The sequence below is a fragment of the Gekko japonicus genome, unplaced genomic scaffold (assembly GCF_001447785.1).
Source record: "Gekko japonicus isolate JY-2015 unplaced genomic scaffold, Gekko_japonicus_V1.1 scaffold113, whole genome shotgun sequence".
Lineage (NCBI taxonomy): Eukaryota > Metazoa > Chordata > Lepidosauria > Squamata > Gekkonidae > Gekko > Gekko japonicus.
This window is the reverse complement of record NW_015160211.1, coordinates 47931-64998: the sequence shown is the minus strand read 5'-3', so window position 1 is coordinate 64998 and position 17068 is coordinate 47931. Positions and strand designations below refer to the sequence as shown.

Genomic DNA, 17068 nt, shown 5'->3' with positions numbered 1-17068 from the left:
TCCTGTTTTAGAACAGGAACTAATACTATAACAGTTTAGGAATTTCAAAAACCTCTATGTGACAGCCAGGCATTGATAGACGCCATTCTCCGAAAGCTGCTCCATTTGGGAGGGCAGGAGGCAGGGAACATTTCTGGGAGGTCTCCAGAACTGGGAAAGTGGAAACCCCAGCTTTCTCTTTACAGTTTATAATTATAAGTAGCAAAACAGAGTATAGCCTTGTGGCAAACACAACTGCAATTAATTATCTTAATTAGGTCTAAGCTACTCAGAGGAAGAACAAGACATATCTTAAAAAGTAACACATATTTGATTTGGTCTCTGAAGCTGCACTATTGTGGGGAACTAGAAGCACCATTTCCAACAACAGCACCAAAGAAATCAGATGTGTTTCTTCAGAAAGTAAAATAGCTAGGATTCAACAAAGGCCCCAGTCACACTGGGGGAAAAGGTGTGGCTGAAGTGCGGCTTTTTTGAGCCGCATCAAAAGAGAAGTGCGGTTGCAGGATCAGACAGATCCTCTGAGCCGCCGCGCAGTTGCTCCCCGGCATGATCAGATGCCGGGGGGGAAGCCACAGGAAGGAGAGCGAGGCAGCCCACTGCGCATGTGTGCACCTGCGCAGTTTGGCCAGGGGCCTCGCATGCTGCCGGAGACGGGCGCGCCGGCCCTGCTGCGGATTTTCAGATAAGTAGTAGTGTTTTGTAGGGTTTTTTTAATCCGCATCTTCGGCCGGAAGAGACGGATCGAGGATGGGTGCGCGCCGCTTCCCAGATGTTGCAGCGTGATCGCGCCCGCTTGATGCGCCCCCGATCCATCCCTCTCACGGATCAAAGCCTCTCGTGTGACCTGGGCCAAAATTTCTCTAAAAAGCTTCACAATTATGACTTTTAAGGTCTTCAAAGTATACAAAAGACAGTTACGTTTATTATTTATACCTTCAAGTCAATACAGGTAAAAATGCATTTGTACATATAACAACTCATAAGTATTATGAAATGCAGCAAAGCTTAAAAGCATGTAGTAGCTGAAGATCTCCTTAAAGTGGCAATGCATCTTTCTCTCTTCGCACGCACACGCACACACACACACAAGCAACAGGAACAAACAGAACTTTATGCCACATACAGCCTCTCCTTGTGAGATAGAAGTGCAAAGGCTCTCAAGTCTCCAATAAATGGCAGAATTTGGAAATGTGTTAAGCTTTTCTTTCCACTGTGGAATTACCATTATCCACATGGAATAAACAATTCAGCAAAATCTCACTGTAAAAATGAAATGTGTTGCTTTACCAAAATGTGTGACAAATACAGAAAATAGCAGCTCTGCTCTGGATATGCATTTGAGCAGAAATACGTCACAGAGGCTGGTGATGCTGTTACAAAAATGCTCCTGAAAGATGTGTTGGTTCCCAATGAAAACAATTCTTCTGCACCAAGGCAGGAGCTCCAAGGCACACGTAGAGTTCCCCTACCTACAAGAGCTTCTTCATTGAATGCAGCAGAAAGAGAAGGTCTACATTTTAAAGGAAATATGCTTACAAAGTAGAAGTGGAGGGCTGCTACACATTACACAGGAACATAGATCCTGAAATCTGTCCGTGAAAGGCACTGAGGGTTGCGAGCTAGACTCCCATTTTGCCAGCAGTTCCAACACTGGAAGTATTGATTCCTGGGGTTATGGGATCCACAAAACAGGTTCGAAGGCTGTAGGGGGAATCACAGTCCTGTATCTTGCGGCAGTGGAGCTGCTGCTTGTGGAGGAAACAAAACAGGGTGTTTTGCCCCTACCCCTTCCTCAATGCAGCTTTTCCTTTCCTGTGTGGCTGTTGGGTCTATGTGTTTCTCAGAACATAGGAAATCAACTTTTCCAGGCCAGAAGGAAGTACAGGGGGAGGAAAGGAGGGTAGAACGGATTCCTAATCTTCCTAATAATAGATCACAGAATGCAATCCAAGGTGTGTGCAGGGGCAGGGTTAGCTTAATTCGTTTCATTCTAAGAATCCTTCCAACCACAGTTTGACTTCTTTTAAATTGAAGGATAGCTGGCTTCAGATGTTCGCATATTCCACCTACATCCCACCACACAGAAGATATTTCTTATTTGACTGTAGTATAAACTGACCCTTAGTGAAAAATAGCTGTCCCAAACTGCATAATGTCAAGTATTCAAAGGCCTGCTTACTAATTTCCCCACCCCAAGGTATTCTTCACATCTTTCAGCACCACTAACCCCATTTGCAATGGGGGGGAATAATTTTTTTAAAAGCCACTTCTCTTTGTGCTTGCAAAGATGTGATGCACAGACCTGGTTAAATATGCATTCCCTCCCCCCTTCAAAACTGCAGGATTGATCTTTGCTGTATTTCCAGAAATGCAGAAACAAAAAGAAAGATGTCTAAACCCCCCCCCTCAGCTGTCAGTGAGTTCTATGGCATCATTTGCTAAAGGGGAAAGGGTGCTACAAGGTACCCTTCACTGCTGCATTGACCATTTTTCAGCTGACAAGTGCACAGTGGGCATTCAGGACCTGGCTCCCCGAATCTAACCACACATATTTGGAATAAAAGGCAGGCGTACCCAAGCAGTAACTCCTCATTTGTTGCTGGACTCTACTTTACATGGGAATCAAATGTTTGAATGCATAAGAAAAATTCCTTGAATATAAAAACCCAGCACATCAGGGAGAAAATTCTAGGCTTGAAATGTTAGTTTTCAGTGTGCAAGGAGTCTGTTTATATGAGTGGAAGTAGCACAACCCTTAAGACAGGCAAATCATGTGAGTCTGGGGATCCCGTGTTTTGCCTCCAAGTCCCTCTAATTTCTGTGAGAATTCCAAGTCCATGTATTTAGAACTGAGGTGGGAAGAAGCACTTTCGCCACCTTACATGGAAATTTACACAGACATGAAGTTTAAAAAAAAGTGGCAGCAATTGCATTCCATAGTGCTAACAGAAATGCTTTTTTTTGGGGGGGGGGGGTAACTTGGAAAAAATAATGTAGCATACACAACCAGTTATTTTGGTAATGTCTAGAAAACCAGCCCTAAGTCTTTGCTGTATTTGCTTTCCAAAGAATATCATAGCTCATCATGGTTTTTTGTGAGGTCTTCACCATAATTTGTAGCTTGGCTTCCAACAAACATGTTCCAGTTGTCAAGGATCTCTTCTTTGGTTAACATTTGATTCTGGAAAGATGACACAAAGTAAAGCCTTTATAAGAGATACAGAATACCAAGCAACTTTGGTGCTGTGTCTAAAAACAAAACAAAAGTTTTCCACTAAAATGTACATTCTCATCTCTGAATCAATATAAATGTTGAAAACTCAAATTATTTGGGTCTAAAATTTGAATCTTTCTGAATTCACTATGTTTGTTTTTGTTTTCTAAATTCATCAGCATTCCTGTAATTAAAAAGTTTTATAAATCTCCACTCAGTGTCTATTAGGAGGGGAAGGTACTAAAGCTCAACTACTGGCAGGTTGACATTATGTAAAAAAGAACCAATTAGACCAATAATCTAGTCCAAGAAACCCGCAAGGGAACTAGGTACCTTGTCAACATCCGATTCATAGACTAAGTGCCTGGCTTCAGCTTGAGCATGATCATAATCTTGTGGGAGGATCCAGTGCCGAATTTCTTCTTTATCCATCTTCCCATCCTTGTTTAGATCACGAAAATCCGCAAATTGTTCACGTTCAGTTATTACCCAGTCAGGCTCTGGACCACCATCTTCATGTGCAAACATATCAGCTGGAAACGGGAAATACCACTGATAGCACATTTCAAATTCATATTTATCTTGCAAAATATTTGAAGATGCAGACACTCTACATGAACTTAACATGAAGAGCATTACAAGAGAATAAGATAACTTGTGTACGAAGAGGGATCTCTGGCTTCTTCTAGATGAATCTGTCCTCTGTCCCCAAAATGCACAGATGCCAAACTTTACAAACAGAAGAATATTAAGTAGGTTGGAAAATGCATGGTTCCTGCAGATTCCTACACAAACCATCCCTTAAGCAATCAGAAATGCCTTGCATGGTTGCACTTCCCCAATCATATTCTCTCCCCATTTCCTTTGCATGGTTCAGTACTCTATCTACACTATGATTAATACAAACCAAGGTTGCTCCTGACCTAGGATCTGCAACCCTGATTTGATTACAGAGCCCATTTTAGAGATGAAACTTGTTTCCTGTGAACTGAAGTTAATCTCAGAGCAGACATAATATCAAACTATTAAGGACTCAAAAGGGAATTAGATAAGCATACGGAGCAGAGGTCCATCGGTGGCTATTAGCCACAAGGTATAGATAAGGACTCTGGGGCAAGTGATGCTGTGTCATCTTGGTGCTTGGGGGGGTCAACAGTGGGAGGGCTTCTAATGTCCTGGCCCCACTGTTGGACCTCCTGATGGCACTGGTATTTCTGGCCACTGTGTGATACAGAGTGTTGGACTGGATGGGCCTTTGGCCTGATCCAACATTGGCATCTCTTATGTTCTTATGTTCTTAAGGACTGTTGAGGAAGGGCAAGGACCATTCATAGGCAAGTGGGGAGAGTTACAAGGAGAGAAACTACTACCGTTCCCATTCTTGATTATAGTTAAGGGCTAGCTCACATTACCAACCCTCATTATTTCATAGAAACATTTCCAGATTGATTTTGTTGTTGCTTAGTTAAGAACATGAATTAATGCGATATTCTGTAAGTCAACAGAAGAAAGTTTGAGTCCAGTGGCACCTTTAAGACCAACAAAGTTTAATTCTGGGTATAAGCTTTCATGTGCATGCACACTTCTTCAAATAGTTTTTCCTCTAGCCTTACATATAGGTGGTGGTGGGGAGATTAGTTGCCAGGAAGGGTTAGTTAGAGCCAAGATGCATAAGTAACAGGGCAGAGTATAGCTGAGATAGGATTAAAGCAGTTATAGTTGAGATAGGATTAAAGCACCTGTGAACAGCAGCAAATTAGCAGTCAAATACAAGCGTTAACAAGCAATTGTGAGAACTAAGTTTGAGTCCAGTGCCACCTCCAAGACCAACAAAGTTCAATTCTGGGTATAAGCGAGAACTGAGAGACTTAGCATGTGTATGTCAGTTATTCACAGATGCCATGATTTGGAGACGTTAAGCCATGTTTGGAAGTGGGATTCCACATGCATATCACTTTACAGAGTCCAACCAACCTGAGCCCATCAATAGGCAAACTACACACAGCACAACCATATGGGAGGGAGGAGTTCCAGCATATACTCCCTGACAGCAGATCTCTGCACTTTGAACGGCTTCATGCTTAGCCCTCACATAGTACCAACTTAATATTGGGCCACATTGCAGGAAGGAAGAAGGGTGCTTGCATTAAAAACTCTCTCCCGCCCTTCATTCCCCTGCTTTCAGCTGAACATCACTGTGAGGAGCTTCATCCTGAATCTGTTCACAAGTGCTGCTTTGTTCTTTGCTTTAATCTGTGAATGTGTGTTTTGTGTTCCTCTCCAGACAGGTGGCAGCTTTATTCACTTATTTATCTTCACGCAGCATTCTGCTATGCTCACTGTTCTCTTATTTGGAATTCCAAACTAATCACCATGTTAAATAGGACTCCTGCCCCAAGATTCAATATCTGAGGGAAATCCCACAAACGACTTTCTTTCCAGTTAACTAGATTTGCTGCTTTAGTCTGTTCCATTATCTATGTGGCCACAGTTTGAGAACCGGCCCACTGCCTTGTCAAGACCCTACTAGAACAAGACGAAGATTAACCCAGTCAGCTAACAGAAGCAATTCTTCACTGACCACCCTGAGATCCCCTTCCCCATGCAACAATCAAATTAGACTTGAAAACAGCCACTGGCCTATGATAAATAAGAAGTGCCTCCAGGTAACATTGTAAATCACAAATAGTTTGTTCTCTATTTTCAGATTGCTGATGTGCAACGAATTACCTACATCAGGAAGTTGTGGGTGGGCAGGATAGTAAAATGGTTATGGAGGCTTGTAGCTTATTTGCAAGGCTCAAGTCACACCATGGAAATAAAGTCACTAAATTGACATGGAGGATCATGGTGTCTAGGACTTTTGGGTGTCCACAGATTGACATCAACCATATTCCTCTGGCTATTGACTATATTATGGCTCTTCACTGTGACACAAGAAAGTATGAGAGAAATGGTTCTCGTCCAGGTATGTTAACCCATGCAATGACAGTCCTGACATGGTGAAGAAGCATTAATCCCTACCCCCAACGTTATGTGTCATGTGCATGCTCCAAGCAAAGGCCTGTATGTGTGAATGTTGATTTCCATGGTCTTCTGCATCTCCTTTATTGACAGAAAAGAACTGTGTAAAGCAGGGGTGTCAAACATAAGGCCCAGAGGGTGGATCCAGCCCGTCCAGGGCTCTTATGCGACCCGTGAGCAACACGCAAGGGAGGGAGTGCTGGGGGGGGGGAGTGTGCAGAGCCACTCCATTATGGCTTTAGCACAGCATAACAACCTCACCTGCAGCAGTCAAGCATTGTGGGAGCATCTGCCGAGCACTGCAGTGCTGCCTCTCCAGTCCGCCTCTATGGGTTTTCCTCTGTACCCCCCTCCCACCCCAGAGGGCCTTGCAGTGAGGACACACCAGCTTGGAGCTTACCAGCTGCTGTCCTTTATACAGTCTCTATCTCCAGTACCTGGCATAACATTTTATGGCACACATGGCCCAGCCCGACAAAGAGACATTTATGTCAGATCTGGCCCTTGTAACAAATGAGTTCGATACTTCTGGTGTAAAGCAAGCAAGTAAGTGCAAAGGTCTCCATGCTGAGTATCTGCACTGCACATTATGTGCATTGTGGAGGAGAGAGGTGCCATGCCCACTTTTCACAGTGATTGTGGCTGTGTGCAGAGGTGTCAGAACCCTAATTTATCTGTACCCTATATGAAAGTGTGACTACACGTCTCAAGGGTGAAAAACATCTCATTTACTATTCTATCCAGCTCTTACATATGATGTAGACAACTTGCTTGGATCTCTGCTTCGGCTTATACTCCTAAAGCCGTATTTTATTTGCTATGACATTGATGTAGCATTTTGATAAGGGTCTATGTTGTTTCATCACCTTTGCTATCTATCTCATCTGACAGAGAAACATTCTGATAAAATGTAAAGGAGACTAGTAAAGGAGAACTTTGGCCCTGAATGCCTCTCGCCACTGAGTTTCTTCTAAGACTGTAGAAGACAGAGAGTCACAGCTCTTTCAAGATCCCCTCTTAAGATGCAAACACAATCTTTTATGCTAGGTTCAGAAGTAGGGGAGGGAAAAGGACCCAGAGCAACTGTGCATCTTGTCTCTGCCAGCAAGTGTCTGTGTGGATAACATCAGAAGTAAATGAGTATGACTGGGACAGTGAATAAAAGGCACAAAGAAACTCAGGGAAACAAAATCACCTACATGAAACTGGACAGCTTTTAGAGAGGCTTTTAAGAAGAAAACCCTCTGTGCAAAAGAAGTACATCTTGATTAATTCCCCCTTTGACTCCTAAGCACTAAGTACTCTGGAGCAAAGGCCCATGGTATTTTAGAAATGCAAGAACTGGGAGCAGTCTATTTCATTGTTATGCATTCAGAAGATTCCTCCTTTATTCAGTATATAGGGTTGGCAGAACCCTCTCTCCACAGACATGTTTTTCTACCATGAGGAATGGAGGCCCAGTTGCGCTAACCATCTGAATTGGTCTTCTGAGCACATCGATATGCACCTTTCCTATGACATTTTTTTCATTTTCAGCCCTCCAATGCAGACTTGGAACACTGAGAGTGTAAGCAAAGGAACAGCAAGTGGTAGGGTGGTTGTATTTTTCTTCTGATATTTCCCCACCCTTCTTCAAACGAAGTATTTCTGCATGCAACACCTAATTAATGTGCTTTCACTGCCACAAGATGATTACACAAATTCATGGAGGATAGGTTCATCAGTGGCTATCAGACATCTTCAAAAGCTGCTGAGGGTAGCAGAGACAGGCATTACCACCCCATGCCCTGTTTGTAGTACCTCTGAGGGTATCTAATTCACTCTGATTCACCAGGGCTCTTATATTCACTCAAAAGCCCCCTCCTCCCAAACCTGCTTTGCTGTTGCATCTTTTGCCTGTGAGCTGAAAAACACAGGGCAGATGATTTTGAGTGGATTTTTGACTGCCATTCCGTTGCTTAAGCTCATAGCCTACCAAGACTGATTTGGTCAAAGAAAAGCTGGGGAGATGATACATATCTTAGGTTTTATGTGTTTGTGAAGGCTAGGAAATAAGAAGTAAGGCAAAATCTTTTACTGGTCCAGCTTTGGTAGATGTCCATTCTGATTATTCAAGCATTCAAGTCACACAAAACTAAGCAAGAGACTTAACCAGAAGGCATGTACATCAATGGGGCAGTTCAGACTTCTGAAAGCTGAATGCAAGCACTTATTTAAAATGACTTGTGCCCACGCAGAATGTGAGGAACAAAGAAAAGTAAAATAACAATGCTAAAAATATGGAAACATGCAGATATACTTAGACTACATAGAGTAACAAATTCCATTACCAGACCATCTTATAGTGATCTGCATTGCTGAGTTATTGTGAGGAAGAACTACACAAATATTGTAATGAATCTTGAACATGTTAATAACCAAAACCAACTGCTTTCACTACTACAGTAAAAGCTACTGCACATATCACATGCCCCACAGAAAAGCAACTTTAACAGAGTAATCAGGCGAAGATGGAGGTCCTGTGTGTGGGCCGGGGCGGTGCGTGGGTGGGGACCCCACTCCTGACCTTTGGTGGGGTGCCACTGGTGCCAGTGCTGGAGGTTAGGAGTTTGGGAGTGCTCCTGGATTCTTCCTTAACAATGGAAGTCCAGGTAGCAGCCACAGCTAAGTCGGCCTTTTACCATCTTTGGCTGATTAGACAGTTGGTTCCCTTCCTCAACCGCAACGACCTGGCCACAGTAATCCATGCGACGGTCACCTCGAGACTGGACTACTGTAACTCTACATGGGGCTGCCCTTTTCACAAATTCAGAAGCTTCAGCTAGTGCAGAATGCCACGGCCAGGCTGCTGATGGGCATACCTAGAGGGCAACACATCCAGCCTGTGCTGAAGGCACTGCGGTCAGGGTCACAGAATCGGTTGACCCTCCCAGGCCTCAAGGATGCCAGGCTTGCTGCGACAAGGGCCAGGGCCTTTTCAGTGCTGGCTCCTTACTGGTGGAACGAGCTACCGGAAGAGATCAGGGCCCTGCGAGATCTTTTACAGTTCCACAGGGCCTGCATGACAGAGCTCTTCCACCAGGCCTTCAACTAGGAGCCGCCCCCACTATTACCATCAATGAGCCCGGCCCTTAGCTCTAACATCTGGCTCATTCCATCGAGTGACTCAGGACGACACTGAACTGGAACTCAGCTGTTGGAGGCATCTGTAGCGCACCGCTGTAAGGATAACCAATAGCACCTTATAATTGTATGGTTTTATTTGTTTAGTACTGTTTTATATGTTTTATATGGTTTTATTGGCAACTGGTGCCACTACTGTAAGCCACCCTGAGCCTGCTCATGGGGAGGGCGAGGTATAAATTGAATGAATGAATGAATGAATAAATAAAGCAGTTACACCCTTCTAAGTCCATTAGCTTAAAAGGGTGTAACTCTGTTTAGGATTCCATTGCTAGTCATCCTTTACAGGTCTGCAGAATTCCCAGGGTGCCTAAGTCCACATCGATCGAGGCTCCCTGGCCAAAGTACATGGATCTCATGGGGAGGGACTCAGAGACAGTTTTTGGAGTACCATGGTAAGACAGTAGCATCTGGAAACCCTGTAACAGAGGTTTCCCGTGGGCCGGATCAATCTGGCCCGCAAGACCCTCGCTGTTTCCTGCTTCATTTTCCAGTTCTGCTGCTGCTGCCACATCCCAGCTTGTTTTACTAGTCTCTCTCAATCGCACAGGAGAGATAGATAGGCAAGCCTCTCCTGTGCAATTGAGAGAGGCTAGTCCTGGCTGAGGCTTTTCCCCCTCCTCCTCCCAGGGGGAGGGAGGGTACAGCCAGAGCTTGCTTCCTGGCCAGGCTGCAGGAGACAAAGGGAAGCCTTTCTTTCCTTCCAATGGCTGAGGCTCCTCCCTGAAGGGAAGGAGGGAATTAGGGAGAGCTTGCTTTGCTGGGCAGTCTCAATCACAAGGGAGAAATATCAAGCACCTTTAAGACCAATAAAGTTTTGTTCAAGGTATGAGTTTTTGTGTGCCTTGCTACAGTGTGTGTTTTGTTGGGCTCTTTATGCCAGGGCTCTCCTGGGTGTAACTGGGTTCCCTCCCCCCTTTCACTGCATTCATGCCCTCATAATCCAGTCTTTCTCAGAAAGAAAGCAATGTGAACTATTTTAGAGGAGGAATAATAACAAGCCAGTAAGGTGGATTAGGGTGAGAGTGTGTGTGTCCAGACCAAGTTCACCCAGCACATTTCCTTTGTGGGAAGTTGTAGTTATTTCTCTGTGGAAGACGTTTTGTAGACAAACACATAGCCCTCAGTCTGTGTCAGGATACCTTCTCATGTTCTCCCCTGGGTCCTAGGCTCAGAACACTGAGAATGAAATTTCCGTAATGACTGGCAATAAATTAAAAGTAGGTTTGCAGCTTACAGATACACACCTGAACAGCATAGTCAAGATTGCTGCAGCACAGACATTTTGATGCAATAATTCAAAGCAAGAGGTTTCAGTTACTGGAGACTGTTAAATAAACAGCATATTGTTTTAAGAATGTTTTATTTAAAGTCTTAAAAAATCTTTAATTGTGTTTGTCTGTGTCCTTTATAAAGTTTATATCTCCACTACCTGGCATTACATTTTATGACACACATGGCCCGACCCAACAAGGTCTCATTTATGTCAAATCTGGCCCTCATAACAAATGAGTTCAACACCCCTGCTGTAGGACCTCTAATATCATTAAGAATACTTTCCCAAATATGAAACTAGGGAATAGGGCTTGTATGAAAATGATCTCTCTCTCTCTCCCCCTTTCTTTCTCTTTTTGTTTAGGGGGAAGCTTGAATTACTAAATCCAATCCTACACCAAAACCAGGAAAGTGTGCCAGTGTTCTTTACAACTTAAAGTATTTTTGACTGCTCAGTTTACTAAGGCTTGTTTTGGACATCTTTTCCCTCAGTAGAGGGAAATTAGGAGCAAGCTCACATTTCCTGAATGTCCCGCTGGATGTTATCTGTCCTCATACATGGCAGTATTGTTTTCATCTGGCCTAAGTCATGCAACTGATTCCTGATTGTACGTGGCTTCAGCCAATGCACTGGATTTTCTGCATGTAGGTCCCATGCAAACATTAACCCTACACACAGGTACCTGTCAAGCTTAGAGGTGAAACTACCATGCCTAGCAGGTGAGGCAGGAATGTGCCATCTCAAATCTCTGAGTGTACTTCCACAGAGGGAGATGGCCCAAAGCTAAAATAAAAGCGTCTAAGAATCAGTATTGGAATATCCATGCCATGTCTTACCAATGTATTCATCTTGGTCCACAAAGCCATCTTCATTTTTGTCTATGTCCTCCAAGGTTTCCTGTAAAAGAAATTGGGTGAGGCAGTCTATACAAAGTTGTGTGATTGTTGCCCAAACTGATGATAAAGTGGTTTGCATTTTGAGCTGACGTCAAGGTCTTTAAAATATTTTAACAAATAGCTCCCACCTCTCATATAAACAATCTATAGTGTATCAAAAATGAAAGTAAAATGTATTCAAAATACTTAAAATTCTAAGGGTCACTAGTCACATATAAAATTTTCTGTAACTGTTGAGTGTAGGTACCACAAGAATATATGGACATCTGAGGCTAGTAAAGAAGGCTTCTCCAAACTGGATAGAAAAAAAGAATAAACATTGAATCTTTTTTTAAAAAAAGAAGTAAAGTCATGAAGACAATTTTGCTCTAAAAAGCTTCTGAATCAGGACTGGTGTACACAGCCAAAGAGGTCTATTTGCTGTAGCTACCTTGCACAAAGACTTCTTACAGAGCAGTAAAATGAAGATGTGGGGAGAAATGCATGAAATCTTTTCTCTCGTCTTAAGGACAATTAGAGTGGACCTGTCTTATTGTACTGAAGCAACTGTAATGCCAACCAAAGCCACTATGCACCTTTGAAGTATTGCAGCATGGTGGCCGAAAGGTAGCAAGCACTACTTGACTAAGAGCTACAAGCTTTGTCTCAAGGCAGGTCAAGGTGTGGGACCACTTCAAGTTACTTGTCCCACATAGTACATTCAATGAGGATAACACTCCTAGCAGAAACAACTGATCCACAAGGATAAATTCATCTGTTACCTCCTCGTCAAGCTCTCTAGCTATTTGCATTCAGCCAAACAGGTCACTTTCTAAATACGCAAAGCCAGATTCCACAAATAGCTTTCCTTCCCGCTGAAATGGCCAGCTGCTATTGTCTAGGAAGCCTTGCTTCCTGATCTGTTTAGTAAATGGAGATCAAAAGAAGGGACATTGACTTTGCAGTTGCTTACTAGAACAACAATGTCTTTCATGTGCTCAAACTCCTCTGGGTGAAGGAAAGCCGTGAACTCCTCCCGAGTGGCTGCTGAATCGCCATCCAGGTCAGCTGTTCTGAATCTCCTTTCATCCCTGGGCAGCATCTTTTTAAAACTGTGCTGATCTGTGCCATCTTGAAATTCTTCTTGATTTTCTGAGAGCCAGAATAAATGAAGCATGTGACAAAGAGAAACAGGCAGCGGAGCAAAAGACCTGTGTGACACCCTCCCACCTGGCCTCCTCCCCAGATACCCACAGCATGCCCCCTCACTACTGAATTACTGTTCTTGCAGCCACTTCCATGAATTGAAATAGAAAGAATTTTCTTTCAGTCCGGTCATACACAGAAGAAATGACTGAAGAGAAAAACAACACAACACACACACCAATTTATTGTAAACAGGACTCCAAATGGAATTTTGGATATCTTGCCTAGTACATTTTTGCCCCACCCTGCATGGTTCTAAGCATACTAAGGTGCCATTTATGGAAGATGGAGAACCCGATTCCCTACCCTTTTGTTTCAGACCTTGTACAGTAATTCCTCAGGAACATCAATGTTCTGGCCAAAGGGCTAGTTCAATACTATGTGACTATTACTTATAAACAAGTAAACAGACTTTGTCAGCATGGCAAAGGAACAAATATAATTTGCCTTGAGTTCCAGTGAGAAAGGCCAGTTATTAAATAATGTAAATAAATAAATAAATGCCTTACCTTTGATTTTAAAAGGGGGGGGGGTGTCACTGATTGACCTATGCTGATTACATTGTTACAGTTATTGCAAGATAAAAAGTAACCAGAACAAATGCTATTAAAAATGCCCTGATTTTCTTACAAATCAGTCTTAAATATATTGAAGATCAGGCCCTATATCCTTGCTAACAACTCTGAACCACCAAAATCCAAAACGGGTGTCCTTGACGAAGGACCATTTAACTCCCTTCAGGATGTGGTGGGGCAACTCCCTTCACACCTTGAAGGATGCTGAGAAGGAAGAACTCGGCTTGGAGGAGGCACACCTCAGGTTCCTCCAAGCAATTTCATTCCAATTCTAGGCCCTAGACCATTTGCTTCCTTTCAGTCTAATTTCCAGTACTGAACAAAGCTGTAGATTCGCTCCCAGACATCTCTTTCCTGCTAATATTTTGGGGCAACATGTGACCAGGGTGCATGTATTGCCCTAGGATCCTACCAGTTTGGGCAAATAGGCAGATATCATTTTGAATATCATATTTTCTGCATGCCTAGAGGAGTCACTACAACCTGTACAGACCCATACCTGCCCTGTCCTTTCCCCCATCTTCCTGTCAGAATTGTTTATTAATATAGTCGGTGATGGAAATAATCTGGAAGAAGGGAAGGATGTGGAGCTACACTTGGAGTACTGGGTATGAGATGTTGAATAACACAGGCTGGAAAGAGAGTTCTGAATAATTTCTGAATGGAGCAACCCTCCAAAAGTCTACAGCCACTATAGGAACTAAACTTCTGATTGTACCATCATTATGAGTTCATTTGTGTCTCACCTCTTCTTAGCATCTGGAGCAAGATCCTGGATCAAACTGCATCAAACATATAATATTGCTGAAAGATTACAGGAAATGAAGACCACACAAGGACTAGTGCAGGTTCACTGAGCTATGTTAGTTAATAATTATTTGTTTTTTTCCCTTACCTAGGTAATAGCCATATGTGGCTTGCTTGTATTCTTCCCAGGAAATTTTATTGTCTTTGTTGAGGTCATAATCCCTCCAGACTTTAGCCACATTTTCAAAGATGTAGCGTTTCTGGACCCGTTTGATCCAGTTTTTCAGTTCCTCTGTCGTGACAAGGCCATCTTTGTTATCATCGATTCGATCAACAATTTTCCTGCAGTAACACATGGAGTTATTTATCCAAAGCAAAACAAACCCTTACTATCTATATGTAAGAATTTTCTTGAATATCAAACTACTTAATTATAACATATTATAACAAACTATCGCACAATTGCACTCATATCACACGCTAGCAAGGTCATGCTCAAGATCCTACAAGCTAGGCTTCAACAGTACGTGGATAGAGAACTACCAGAAGTACAAGCTGGGTTTCGAAGAGGTAGAGGAACTAGAGATCAAATTGCCAACATTCGCTGGATTATGGAGAAAGCAAGAGAGTACCAGAAAAATATCTACTTCTGCTTCATTGACTATGCTAAAGCTTTTGACTGTGTGGATCACAACAAACTATGGCAGGTCCTTAAAGAGATGGGAGTACCAGACCACCTCACATGTCTCTTGAGAAACCTGTATAAGGGCCAAGAAGCGACAGTTAGAACCGGATATGGAACAACTGATTGGTTCAGCATAGGAAAAGGAGTACGACAAGGATGTATATTGTCGCCTTGCTTATTTAATATATATGCAGAGTACATCATGCGAAATGCTGGCCTGGATGAATCACAAGCGGGAATTAAGATTGCTGGGGAAAAGATCAACAACCTCAGATATGCAGATGATACCACTCTAATGGCTGAAAGTGAAGAGGATCTAAAGAGCCTCTTGCTCAGAGTAAAAGAGGAGAGCGCAAAAGTGGGCTTGAAGCTCAACATCAAAAAAACTAAGATCATGGCATCCGGCCCCATCACTCCTTGGCAAATAGAAGGGGAAGTCGTGGAAGTAGTGACAGACTTCACGTTCCTGGGATCCCAGATCACCGCAGACTGTGACTGCAGCCATGAAATTAAAAGACGCCTGCTCCTTGGGAGGAAAGCGATGGCGAACCTAAACAGCATGATAAAAAGTAGAGACATCACCCTGCCAACAAAAGTCCGCATGGTCAAAGCAATGGTATTCCCAGTAGTCATGTATGGCTGTGAGAGTTGGACTATAAGGAAGGCCGAGCGCCGAAGAATAGATTCTTTTGAACTATGGTGCTGGAGAAGACTCTTGAGAGTCCCTTGGACTGCAAGAAGAACAAATCAGTCAATCCTCAAAGAAATCAACCCTGACTGTTCCCTGGAAGGCCAGATAATGAAACTGAAGCTCAAATACTTTGGCCACCAAATGAGAAGGGAGCACTCACTGGAGAAGACCCTGATGCTGGGAAAGATTGAAGGTCAAAGAAGACGGGGACGGCAAAGGATGAGATGGTTAGACAGTGTCATACACTGAGTCCACCATTTTCTCCAGAGGAACTGATCTCTGCTACCTAAAGAACAGTTGCAATTTTGAGTGATCTCCAGCCCTCACCTGGAGATTGGCAACAATGGTTCCCCAGAAGGGAATAGTTGGTTTGGAGGGTGGAGTCTATGGCTTCGTACCTGTCTGAGGTCCCACGCCTCCTGAAACCTCACCCTCTCCAGGCTCCATCTCTCACATCTCCAGGAATTTCCCACCTGAATTTGGCAACCCTATCTCCTACCTTTATTTTTCCCCCTCACTCTTCAGCTTTCCACCCCACACACCTGCAGCCTCTCCCGTGCTCTGAAGCCCTGACTGCTACATCACATTGGCTGTCATACGGGGGCCACCTCAGCAGCATATAAGGATACAGAGCCCACCATTTTCTCCAGGGGAACTGATCTCTGCCATCTGGAAAGCAGTTGTAATTCTGAGTGATCTCCAGCCCTCACCTGGAGATTGGACACATTTTACCTCAGAACAGCAAAACTGTTTAGAATGTTAGAGGCAAAAGCCAATCAAGTCGCATATGCAAACGACTTCTGTGTTCCGAGGCAGAGGCCAATGAGGCTGCATATGCAAGTAACCTCTGTGTTCTGACTGGCTATGGGGGGGAGAGGATTAGCAAAATGTTTAGAATGTTGGAGGCAAAGCAGTCAATGGATAGGGAGACCCTCTGAATGACAGATCAGAGAGCGAACTGATTTCGGAGCGTGTGGAATGTTCTAGAGAAGTGCCACCACCATTCGGCTTTTATTTATAAGGGAGATGATGTCCACAAGAGAACTTTCACAAGATACCCCTCCTATCCCATTTCTGAAGATGACATAATGTTCAGTGACCAGGAGATCTAAACCTGGAAGCAGAATAGTAGGAGTCACCAGTGCTGTTTTACTAGGACATGTTTCATGTCTATTCAGTATCCTGTTCTGAGGGCCAAAGTGCACATGATACCAGAATTCTGTGAATGGAAATCCAGTAATATATTTGGCCTTTAAATGCAGCTGTTGCCCACCCACCCCAAAATGGATCAGTGCTATAGCACTCAGGGGAGAGGTGGATCCAGATTCCTCCCACTCTCCTTTTAAGGACCAAACTACATATATACAGGTCTAATCACAAATGCCAGTATCACACGTAGTTTAGCCATGAGTGATAGTAGGGCAGTTTGTACCACTGATGGCATCAGAATGCATGTTGAGCAAACATGTAGAACTGTGTTTCCTCAGACCATACTGGGAAATCTAACATTTTTTCATTGGCTTCAAAGAGAAGACAACCACAGAAACATATACTACAAAGTAAGAATTTCCTGTATAAACCTGCAATAT

At 43.4% G+C, this 17068-nt stretch overlaps 1 protein-coding gene across 2 annotated transcripts in view; it reads right to left on the bottom strand.

The window, feature by feature from the left end:
• Positions 1-2969: 2969 nt before the first annotated feature.
• RCN1 (reticulocalbin 1) overlaps positions 2970-17068 on the bottom strand; it is a 17236-nt gene continuing 3137 nt past the window's right edge. For both annotated transcript variants that reach the window (XM_015409694.1, XM_015409686.1), the window contains exons 3-7: positions 14252-14445; positions 12549-12727; positions 11537-11597; positions 3551-3750; positions 2970-3184 (exon numbers count right to left, since the gene is read on the bottom strand). In XM_015409694.1, the coding sequence (XP_015265180.1) occupies positions 3077-3184; positions 3551-3750; positions 11537-11597; positions 12549-12727; positions 14252-14445 (742 nt within the window). In that variant the 3' untranslated portion in view covers positions 2970-3076. The remainder of the gene's footprint in view (positions 3185-3550; positions 3751-11536; positions 11598-12548; positions 12728-14251; positions 14446-17068) is intronic.